Source organism: Babylonia areolata, chromosome 27, assembly GCF_041734735.1.
Source record: "Babylonia areolata isolate BAREFJ2019XMU chromosome 27, ASM4173473v1, whole genome shotgun sequence".
NCBI classification, from domain to species: Eukaryota; Metazoa; Mollusca; class Gastropoda; order Neogastropoda; family Buccinidae; genus Babylonia; species Babylonia areolata.
Genome location: NC_134902.1, coordinates 32312225 through 32324724, shown reverse-complemented (window position 1 = coordinate 32324724; position 12500 = coordinate 32312225). Strand labels below are relative to the sequence as shown.

General features: G+C 44.5%; 1 protein-coding gene across 1 annotated transcript in view; it reads left to right on the top strand.

Moving 5' to 3' along the window:
• LOC143301283 (dnaJ homolog subfamily C member 5-like) overlaps positions 1–12500 on the top strand; it is a 17297-nt gene that overhangs the window by 3276 nt on the left and 1521 nt on the right. Inside the window, exons 2-5 of the mRNA XM_076615466.1 lie at positions 1664–1745; positions 5051–5107; positions 8352–8504; positions 12190–12321. Coding sequence (XP_076471581.1) covers positions 1664–1745; positions 5051–5107; positions 8352–8504; positions 12190–12321 — 424 coding nt within the window. The remainder of the gene's footprint in view (positions 1–1663; positions 1746–5050; positions 5108–8351; positions 8505–12189; positions 12322–12500) is intronic.

Sequence of the window (12500 nt, the reverse complement as noted above, 5' to 3'; positions counted from 1 at the left end):
TGTTTAAAGCGAGTGCTTCTTGGAGCAGGTCCCTGTGAATATTTTTTCCTTCATCATCAAAGACATGTAATATATATATTTCAACAAAGACTGAATTACATTAATTTGTACAATGAGTAACAGTTAATATCCATGATCTGTGATCATCATAAGTCGTGTATGTGTGTGTGAACGTATTTAAACTGATGTTAATTACATTGCATGGGGGCACCATGGCTGCTCCTTCTTCTTCTGCGTTTGTGGGCTTCAACTCCCACGTTAACTCGTATATACGCGAGTGGGCTTTTTACGTATATGACCGTTTTTTCCCCCCGCCATGTAGGCAGCCATACTCCGTTTTCGGGGGTGTGCATGCTGGGTATATTCTTGTTTCCATAACCCACCAAACACTGACATGGATTACAGGATCTTTAACATACGTATTTGATCTTCTGCTTGCATACACACACGAAAGGGGTTCAGGCACTGGCAGGTCTGCACATATGTTGACCTTGGAGATCGTAAAAATCTCCACCCTTTACCCACCAGGCGCCGTCACCGTGATTCGAACCCGAGACCCTCAGATCGAAAGTCCAACGCTTTAACCACTCGGCTATGGCGCCCGTCACCATGGCTGCATTGGTAGGACTTGTGACCCAGTGTTCACCAGTGATCAGGGTTCGAGGCCCTGTTTTCTGCATGGTGTTGGGTCCGTGGGGAAAGGCGCTTTGCTCCGGTTTTCCCTCACTCCCACCCGGTGCATTGGTAGCTGATTTAGATTGAGGAAGGTTGAAAGCAGTGGAAAACGGGAGGACTGGGCCCCGCCTGCCACTTTCCAGTACTGAGCTCTGGACATGGTAGATATGAATTCACTGCCCTTGATGATTGTGATGATGATGATGATATGAGTATTTATGTAGCGCCAATTCTTGGTTGGAGACCAACCTCTAAGTGCTTTGATTGATTGATTGATTGATTGATGTGGATACTTCTATAGCGCCTATCCTCGGTCAGAGACCAAGCTCTAAGCGCTTTACATACACGGAGACATTTGCACCACAGGCTGCCTACCTGGGTAGAGCCGACTGACGGCTGCCACTGGGCGCTCATCATTCGTTTCCTGTGTCATTCAGTCAGATTTCAGATGCACACACATACACACTCAGACAGACATATAACATTTTACGTGTATGACCGTTTGTTTGTTTTTTATTTACCCCGCCATGTAGGCAGCCATACTCCGTTTTCGGGTGTGTGCATGCTGGGTATATTCTTGTTTCCATAACCCACCGAATGCTGACATGGATTACAGGATCTTTTAACGTGCGTATTTGATCTTCTGCGTGCGCATACACACGAATGGGGTTCAGGCACTAGCAGGTCTGCACATATGTTGACCTGGGAGATCGGAAAAATCTCCACCCTTTACCCACCAGGTGTACCGAGATTCGAACCCAGGACCCTCAGATTGAAAGTCCAGCGCTTTAACCATTCGGCTATTGCTTTACAAACACGGAGCCACTGTTTTGTTCATTTACCCTGCCATTTAGGCAGCCATACTCAGTTTTCGGGGGTGTGCGTGCTGGGTATGTTCTCAGATTGAACGTCCAATGGTTTGACCACTCGTCTTTAACTGAGGGCCATATAAAAGGCCTTTAACCTTTGACCTTTCATTACGCTGCAGGCGTTCAGGAACATCACTGTACGAACTGCTTGGACTGGAAAAGGGGGCGTCGGCAGATGAAGTGAAGAGAGCATACAGACGGGTAGGTGTTTATTATGATAATGATGATAATAACAATGATAATAATGATAATAATTATGATAAAACTGTGATAATGATAACAATGATGATAATAATAATAATAGTTAAAAAGGTTTTTTTTTTTTCTTTTCAAAGCTTGGCTTGGGAATAGAGTGAGATGGAACAATGAAACCTTTACCTTTTCAAGAACCTTATTTCTAAACTGCTGACATCAGCCATTGTTCACTGCTTACCTTGCGCAGGTGTAGAGGTGAAGATGGGTCATGAGATTTTTAATGGATCCATCGTTGACATGGAAACAGCTGGCACAATGTCCATAAACATATCCCAGCTAATGGACTGTTAATTTGCATATGCAATGAGGGAGTGGGTGAGTGTGGCTTATTTGTGCGACAGGTGGGGATCTAGAATATGTGTGTGTGTGTGTGTGTGTGTGTGTGTTTGGAAGGGGTGGGGTGTTGTGACGTGGAATAATGTGTGAATGTGGGTGTCATGTATGTACATGTGTGACTGTGTCAAAAGAGTTTGACTGGTTGGTTTGTCTGAGAGAGAGAGAGGGAGAGAGAGAGAGCACTTTTTGCAGTTTGTAAAAATTTATCTCTGTCTGTGAATATTTGTCTGTGTGTGTGTGTGTGTGTATGCTTTTACATTTGTGTGTGAGTGCGTACATGTGTGTGAAAAGAACGTAATTTAGAATGCATGTGGGTGCAGATACCCTCTGATTTTATACACACGGGTACAGGTGCTGTGTATGCACACTACTACAACGCTTGTGGAGAGGGGCATGTTAGGCATTCGCCGACTGCCTGTGCAAGGTAAATCCACCGTTCAGTGAGATGCAGAGTGGTGATCAATAGCTGTGGGTGAGACTGCATTGCAAGGTGAATCATCGGCGTCAGGGGGGCCCAGGAGGGGAGGGGAGTAGGGTGAGGGGGGGGGGGGAGGGGAGGGGGCGATGCGGCAGTTGAGGCTCCAGCACAGCACCTGTCGCACCTGCTCTGCGGTCATGCGTGCGCGCGCACACACATGCATCGTACGCATGGCATGTCCTGGAAAGTGCATGTACGAGGACACAGTATGCGCCTTCGCTCGACAAGTTGGTGTGCTGTGATGAAGTGGGATGGATGTTGACGCTTAGTGTTTTCAGGTCTCGGCCGCTAGAATAAGAAACCATCACCGAACCCAGACCCAAGCTCTGAACTACTTGGCCTTGATTAAGGACTTTTTGTTTTTGCAATGTTTTTAAAAGCGAATATGTGAAATGCTTTTATTTGAGAACATATGTTTATTACTCTTGTTTAATCAAGTAATCCGCGTGGGTGGGGGGTGGGTGGGTGCGGGTGTGTGCTGATTATCTGGTTGCGGTTTTCCGCAATTTATCTTTATTCTTATCTTGTCTATTATAATCAATGTGCAGTGTAGTAGGCTATGCTTATAATTATATTCAAATAATGTTTCTTAATTCTTTCTGCTTTTTACATTAAGAATACTAGTTTTTACCTGCAGTGTGTGGATGTATGTATGAAACAGTGTATGTGATATTTTTTTTACATTTGTATCTTCGTAATATTCGTAAAAGCTGTTGTTGACTTTTACAGTTATGGTCCCCATGTTGTTTACTTGTCTATGTTGTGATAATACACCTGACCAAGTTTCTCCAGTTGGAGATAATAAAGTTATTCTTATCTTATCGTATCTTATCTTAGATCGTTAACTCTTACCATTGACAGTGTTTTTGGCCTTGATATGGCTCTGTGTATTTGGTAGGAGTGTGAGCTGCAGTGTCAATATTAATGCCCCGCCTAATACAGAAGGTCAAATATATGCATGTTGAAAATCCTGTATTTGGTGGGTTATGGAAACAAAAACATGCCTGGCATGCACCCTTCCAAAAACAGTATGCCTGCCTTCATGGCAGGGAGTAAAAACAGTCACACACATGAAAGCCTACTTGTATATATACAAGTGAACATGGTAGTCACAGCCCACAAACGCCAAAGAAGAAGCTCTGTGTGTGTGTGTGTGTGTGTTTGTGTACACATACAGTCACATACAGACAGACACTGGTTGACAGACACACCTGTTCACATAATCTCTTATGAGTCTCTACCACACACACCAAGAGTCCTGGCAAGGACTAATCAACTTGTGTGAAACATTTATGTGTGTATGATTATATTATAGCAAGAGGTTACAGTGTGTGTGTGTGTGTTTGCGCGCACACACACACGTGTTGTGGGGCAGGGGTTTGGGGGGCAGAGGTGCGAGTGTGTGTGTGTGTGTGTGTGTGTGTGTGTGTGTGCGCGCGCGTTTGTGTGTGAGTGAGTGTAAGAGAGAGAGAGACTGAGTGTGTGTGTGTATGTGTGTGTGTGTGTACGCTTGTGTGTTGTTAAGTGTAAATGTACTTTGGCATGAGAGAGAAAGAGTGAAGATCAGAAAGATGAAAAAAATTTTAACTGAAATGCTGTTCTAGATTTCCATCTCTGCCGTCTTTAACAGTGAACATGGGTCTTCTGTATATATCAGAATCAGAATAACTGTATTATGTTAGCAAGAGAAATTAAGCATTGTTTGATACATACAGAGTACAATTAAACTGTAAAATTTAGCATGAGAAATATATAACAAAATCACACAGTACAGAGTCATAGCAAAGCAAACCTGATTAAAAAAAAAATCGCCTTTCCACTATTTAACACACACACACACACACACACACACACACACACACACACACACACACACACACACACACACACACACACTCTCTCTCTCTCTCTCTCTCTCTTTCTCTCTGTCTGTCTATCTGTCTCTCTTAGGGCTGGATTAAAAATTTTGAAAAAAAGTGTTAACTCCACTACCCTCATGAAATATAGATTTCTTTCATTTCACACACACCACACAAACATGCACCGTCTTGTATGCACACACTCATGCACACTTTTTGCATATGTACACATGCACAGTGTATTAAACAAATATGTTGGTGGGGTCAAGATAAAATAATACAATAATACGTAGCTTTAAAACAAAACTTACACACACACATGCACACACACACATGCACACACACACACACACACACACGAACACGAACAAACACACACACACACTCACACACACTCACACACACACACACACACACACTTTTAAAAAATGTTTTCCCTTTTTTTTCTGTCAAGGCAAGTTAAAAGATGCAGAACTAGTTGAAACGGATGTTGATCCATCAGCAGTGTGCAAGACACATGTGTACCTTTGATAAGAAATCAGTGTAACTCTCCTTTGTGTACCTGTTGTCTTCCACAGCTTGCCCTGAGATTTCATCCAGACAAGAACCCTGGGAATCCCGAGGCGGCAGATAAGGTAAAGTCTCCTGAGCAGTAGTACGCAACTGATTAAGGTCAACGTTAGACGCTTACCTGTTGTCGGAGTCGCAGAAAAGGTCAGTGATAATAGACACACCTGTAATCAGAGCAGCAGGAAAGTGATTGACGCACCTGCAATCGGAGTAGCAGGAAAGGGATTGACACACCTGTGATCGGAGTAGCAGGAAAGTGATTGACACACCTGCAATCGGAGTAGCAGGAAAGTGATTGACACACCTGCAATCGGAGTAGCAGGAAAGTGATTGACACACCTGTAATCAGAGTAGCAGAAAGGGATTGACACACCTGTAATCAGAGTAGCAGGAAAGTGATTGACACACCTGTAATCAGAGTAGCAGAAAAGTGATTGACACACCTGTGATGAGGGTAGCAGGAAAGTGATTGACACAGCTGTAATCGGAGTAGCAGGAAAGTGATTGACACACCTGCAATGCAGGAAAGTGATTGACACACCTGCAATCGGAGTAGCAGGAAAGTGATTGACACACCTGTGATGAGGGTAGCAGGAAAGTGATTGACACACCTGTAATCGGAGTAGCAGGAAAGTGATTGACACACCTGCAATCGGAGTAGCAGGAAAGTGATTGACACACCTGTAATCGGAGTAGCAGGAAAATGATTGACACACCTGTAATCAGAGTAGCAGAAAGGGTCAGCAGTAGACACCTGTAGTGAGAGCAACAGAAAAGGTCAGTGATAGACACATCTGTAGTCAGAGTAGCAGAAAGGTCAACAGTCGACACACCTGTAATTAGAGTAGCAGAAAAGGCGAACTATCGACATACCTGCAGTCGGGTAGCGTTAAAAATTCATCGATAGACACACTTGTAGTCAGAGTAGCGGAAAATGTCTGCAGTAGACACACCTGTTATCATGCAGCAGAGGAGAAAGGCCATTGACACAGGTGTAGAAAAGGTCTGCAACATTCACACCTGTAATCAGAGCAGCAGAAAAAGGTCAGCAATAGACACACACCTATAATCAAAGTAGGTGAAAAGGTGAGTGATAGACACGCCTGTTGTCAGGGGAGTGGGAAAAGGTCCTCAATAGACACACCTGTTGTCAGGGGAGTGGGAAAAGGTCCTCAATAGACACACCTGTTGTCAGGGGAGTGGGAAAAGGTCCTCAGTAGACACACCTGTTGTCAGGGGAGTGGGAAAAGGTCCTCAACAGACACACCTGTTGTCAGGGGAGTGGGAAAAGGTCCTCAGTAGACACACCTGTTGTCAGGGGAGTGGGAAAAGGCCCTCAATAGACACACCTGTTGTCAGGGGAGTGGGAAAAGGTCCTCAATAGACACACCTGTTGTCAGGGGAGTGGGAAAAGGTCCTCAATAGACACACCTGTTGTCAGGGGAGTGGGAAAAGGCCCTCAATGGACACACCTGTTGTCAGGGGAGTGGGAAAAGGTCCTCAAGACACACCTGTTGTCAGGGGAGTGGGAAAAGTCAAGACACACCTGTTGTCAGGGGAGTGGGAAAAGGTCCTCAATGGACACACCTGTTGTCAGGGGAGTGGGAAAAGGTCCTCAACAGACACACCTGTTGTCAGGGGAGTGGGAAAAGGTCCTCAGTAGACACACCTGTTGTCAGGGGAGTGGGAAAAGGTCCTCAGTAGACACACCTGTTGTCAAGGGAGTGGGAAAAGGTCCTCAGTAGACACACCTGTTGTCAAGGGAGTGGGAAAAGGTCCTCAGTAGACACACCTGTTGTCAGGGGAGTGGGAAAAGGTCCTCAGTAGACACACCTGTTGTCAGGGGAGTGGGAAAAGGTCCTCAATAGACACACCTGTTGTCAGGGGAGTGGGAAAAGGTCCTCAATAGACACACCTGTTGTCAGGGGAGTGGGAAAAGGTCCTCAACAGACACACCTGTTGTCAGGGGAGTGGGAAAAGGTCCTCAATAGACACACCTGTTGTCAGGGGAGTGGGAAAAGGTCCTCAATAGACACACCTGTAATTTCAGGTGGCAGAAAAGGGTAAACAATTATGCACCTGTTGGGGGACGTGGGCCAGGAGGGGGGGGGGGGGGGGGGGGACTGAGCTCCATTCAAGCACACCCTTTCCTTTCCCCGCACAATTGTCTGTCTGTCTTTTCCTGTCAGTGGACTGTTCTTTTGCAGTCTTTGATGTTTGATGATTGTTCACCTTCATCTGGTTTTTTTGTTTGTTTTGTTCTAGTGTATTGTGCAATTGTGTGTGTGTGTGTGTGTGTGTTTAAGAACAGCTGCAGTGGTGTATCAGCTCTTTTTAACCTATTGCCTGCATTGAGTAGTCGTCATTAACTATAGTTTCCCATTACAAATATTTGCAACAGGTGCACCTGTAGGAAAGCGTGTGTTTCTAACATAATTGCGTTTGTGTAGCGTTCACCAGCCGTCAGTGAAACCAACGAATTTGATCACATTCCTGAGCACGATATAAGCTGTTAGCTTGTTGTTGCTCTGCTGTCTTTGTGTACAGGTAAATCATGTTTACTGAATAAAGTTTTAGTTTGTTTAAACCAACAGATGCACCTGTAATCAGGAAGAAGAACATTTACCTTACACTAGCGATTTAGGTTATAAAAAAAAATAATAATAAAAAAAAATAAAAAAACCCAAACGGGGGCAATGTCTCCAGTCCTCCACATTAACTCCCCTGTCTGTCTCTTTGTTCAACACTCCTTTTTTTTCATTTTCTTCTTCTTTTTTTTTACTTTTTTTTTTTAAGGTACTGATGATAACAAAACAAAACAAACAAAACAAAATTTACGCTTAATCTGTATAGCCCTCAGAAAGAAAAAGAAGAAAAAAAAGATTAATCAAATAATTAATTAATTTATTTATTCATTCATTCATTATCTTGGCTGAAAACTGGATTTATTGGTTTGTTTTCTGAAAATGAAGTAATTTTTGATGGTGTGTATGTGTGTGTGTGTGTGTGTGTGTGTGTGTTCGAAGTCCTGCATCATAGCACACCTGCTTATCAAAATAGCAAATACGCATTTTCAGCCTTTTTATGTGCAGTATCTTTTCTGTGTTTTGTAATGTCTTCAAACTAATCAAAGTCAGAAAATCATTGCCAGTTGTAAAATTTTGCTTTCTGTCTCCTCCTTCTTCCTTCATCTTGTCTCTGTTGTTTGTTCTTTTAATTCCGGTTTACTGAAACGTGTGTGTGTGTGTGTGTGCATTGTGTGTGTGTGTGTGCGTGTGGATGTGTATGTGTGCATGTGTGTGTTATCAGTTCAAGGAAATCAACCGTGCAAACACCATACTGAGCGATACGACCAAGCGCGGCATCTATGACCGTTACGGTTCGCTGGGCATCTATGCAGCAGAGCAGTTTGGAGAGGAGAATGTCAACACCTACCTTGTCCTCACCAGTGGATGGTGCAAGGTCTGTACTGAATGACATCAGTCCTGCCCCACTATCACCGTCAGAACAGCAGAGGAGGCACCAGACATTACACAGCAGATTCTCTTAAGATTTTATAATTATTTTTTATTTTATTTTTTTTATAATTTTTTTGCTGCCCCATCATCTGCACTGTTTCAGTGGCATTACTCCCACGCCGCTCATTTAGATTCCCCCCCCCCCCCATACACAGCCACACCCGGGTTCGTCCGTCGCAGTTCCAGCGTCAGCAGTCCACAGGGAATCATCGATGTTAGGTCACCAGGAGGCCACACACCAGAGGAGACCCTGCACTGCTGCTGAGTCACTTCGGTGGTGTTCAGTGGTGCCTGTTCTGTTTTAACGTAGATTCTCTTAAGACTTTGTTTCGTGTTGTCCCTCTGTTGGTGCTAATGGACTTCTTGAGAGAAGTGATCATTTTTAATCAGATTTGAATGTTTTGAACTTTGGAAGATTTTAAAAATTTGAGTGAAAAGATTGAAGTGGTGTTAAGTTTGTTCTTTTTACCCTTGACTTGAAGTAGATCCTGACGTGGTGATAGCCTTGGGATGGCTTTAGTGGTCAGCGAGGCTCTGAGCACCATAATTTGATTTGATCTGAGGCAACTGCTGTCCCGTCTATCTGGGCTAAGGTTTGAATATAGTGGAGAGTTGCCCAAGTTACATCCCCACCGGCTCAGCCAAGAGGGTTTTAGGACAGTCGGCGTTGGCATGGTCCCCAAAGGCCAACTAGTCCACAAGGCTTCAGCACCAAGAGCCATTGCAAATTTGCCTCCTATTTGTTTAAGAGTCATAGTCCTTGAGAAAAGACTAAGCTGTAAATGAAGTCCCATTGCAGTGGAGAAACCTGATCGTTCATACACACAGCTTTCACTCTGCTGTTGGCCCAACTGTATGCTTTTGTCCTGCTCTGTGGATGTGAATCATGGACGGTCTACAAACGCCACGCCAAAAAGCTGAACCACTTCCACACCACCAGCCTCAGAAAACTTCTCGGCATAAAGTGGCAAGAGAAGATCCCTGACACAGAGGTGCTCACTCGTGCAAACTTGCCCAGCATCTACACCATCTTGATGCAGGCCCAGCTGCGCTGGGCAGGCCATGTAGTTCGCATGCCAGACCACCGGCTCCCCAAGAAACTGCTGTATGGCGAACTCCAACATGGCAAGCGCTCCCATGGAGGCCAAAAGAAGCGCTTCAAAGACACTCTGAAAGCTTCTCTGAAGGCCTTCAGCATCAGCCACGACACATGGGAGCTGAATGCAATGGACAGACCAAAGTGGCGTTCAGCTGTCCACAAAGGCGCCAAATCCTGTGAGGCCAACAGAATCGCTGCAGCAGAGCAATGCAGACAGGCCAGGAAAAGCAGTGCCAGCAAGTCCCCGACAGCCACCACCATCCCCTGTCCACACTGCGTCAGATTGGCCTGACCAGTCATCTGCGCACCCACAGAGCCCAACCCACCCACCCCCAGGATGACTAGATGGTCCTCGTCGATCCCGACGGACGAACCACACATGCTTTTGTCAGTCCCTAATATAAGCTGAGCGTTGAGTCTGAAGGTCTGTAGCACAGTGCACAGAATGGTGTGGAAAGTAAATGACCTTAGGTTAAAAATAAAGTGGCTACCCTGTCAGACTTTTAATTCAAGGCACTTTCTAGAATTGTCATCAGGTGAAAAGGTTTCCTTTTAGAACGTGAGTTAAGTTTAAAAGGTTGCCTTCTTGAGTTGTCAAAATCAAGGTTGAAAGGTTCATTACAATTACAAACTGACAACAACCAAAAATTCAAATATCTTGGCAGTAGTCTGTGTGGGTGAAATAATCTCTGTTCGTTTGTTTATTTATTTATTTTAATTGCTATACTTTCTTTATTGTTTGTTTATTTATGTATTTTAATTGCTTTACTTTCTTTATTGTTGATGATGATTATGACTGTTTTTGTGGTGACAGTGGTTATTGTTTGTTGTTGTTTTTTTCCCGTTAAGTTATAGCTCTTTTATTCCCAGTATACGCACAGAAACGGAGTATGGCTGCCTACATGGCAGGGTAAAAACAGTCATGCACGTAAAAGACCACTCATGTACATACGAGTGAATGTGGGAGTTGCAGCCCACAAACAAAGAAGAAGAAGAAGAGGAAGAAGATTCCTAGTATATTTACATTTTGTGTCTTTAATATGAAATGCTTGTCTCTCTCATTGTGTGTGTGTGTGTGTGTGTGTGTGTGTGTGTGTGTGTGTGTGTGTATTGTTGTTGTTTTTCTTCTATATGTCCATTGTGTTATGAAGAAATGTAATATATATATTTATAAAGGGTTTATACAATGGAGTGGTGTACTGAAGAGGTGTGTTAGGTGAGGTGTTTTTTTTTGCCAGTTCACTTGTTGTGCCCTTGCCTTACATTGCCCTTGCTTTACCTTGCCCTTCCTTTACCCTTCCCTTGCCTTACCTTGCCCTTGCCTTAACTTACCTTGCCCTTATCTTACTGTGCCCTTACCTTGCCTTACCTTGTCCTTACCTTTCTTTGCCCTTCCCTTACCTTTCCCTTGCCTTACCTTGCTTTGCCCATGCTTTACCTTGTCCTTACCTTTCTTTGCCCTTCCCTTACCTTGCCCTTGCCTTACCTTGCTTTGCCCTTCCCTTACCTTGCCCTTGCCTTACCTTGCTTTGCCCATGCCTTACCTTGTCCTTACATTTCTTTGCCCTTTCCTTACCTTGTCCTTACCTTTCTTTGCCCTTTCCTTACCTTGTCCTTACCTTTCTTTGCCCTTGCCTTACCTTGTCCTTACCTCTCTTTGCCCTTGCTTAACCTTGTCCTTACCTCGCTTTGCCCTTGCCTTACCTTGTCCTTACCTTACCTTTGTCCTTCCCTTACCTTGTCCTTACCTTGCTTTGCCCATGCTTTACCTTGTCCTTACCTTTCTTTGCCCTTTCCTTACCATGCCCTTGCCTTACCTTGCTTTGCCCATGCTTTACCTTGTCCTTACTTTGCTTTGCCCATGCCTTACCTTGTCCTTACCTTTCTTTGTCCTTGCCTTACCTTGTCCTTACCTTACCTTTCTTTGCCCTTGCCTTACCTTGTCTTCACCTTTCTTTGTCCATGCCTTACCTTGTCCTTACCTTACCTTTGTCCTTCCCTTACCTTGTCCTTACCTTGCTTTGCCCTTGCCTTACCTTGTCCTTACCTCGCTTTGCCCATGCTTTACCTTGTCCTTACCTTTCTTTGCCCATGCCTTACCTTGTCCTTACCTCGCTTTGCCCATGCTTTACCTTGTCCTTACCTTACCTTTCTTTGCCCTTTCCTTACCTTGTCCTTACCTTTCTTTGCCCTTGCCTTACCTTGTCCTTAACTTTCTTTGCCCTTTCCTTACCTTGTCCTTACCTCTCTTTGCCCTTGCTTAACCTTGTCCTTACCTCGCTTTGCCCTTGCCTTACCTTGTCCTTACCTTACCTTTGTCCTTCCCTTACCTTGTCCTTACCTTGCTTTGCCCTTGCCTTACCTTGTCCTTACCTTTCTTTGCCCATGCTTTACCTTGTCCTTACCTTTCTTTGCCCATGCTTTACCTTGTCCTTACCTCGCTTTGCCCATGCTTTACCTTGTCCTTACCTCGCTTTGCCCTTGCCTTACCTTGCCTTGTCTGGTTCTTCATGGTTGTCGTGTTGTGCAGGCTCTGGTGGTGTTCTGCGGCATCATCACGGGCTGCTACTGCTGCTGCTGCTGCTGCCTCTGCTGCAACTTCTGCTGCGGCAAGTGCAAACCACAGGCGCCGGAGGACATGGGAGACTACACGCATCTACAGGTGAGAGTCGGTCAGGCCCTTTGTGGTTGGGTGGTTTGAGAATAAACAGGAAAGCATGTTAAATTTTTTTTTTTTTTCACTTATATTAAAAAACCCACAAAAAACCCAAGTTAAACTGACTGGGAGAAACTTTTTTTTTTGGGATATACAGGTGAGATTGATTGGATTTTTTTTCCATC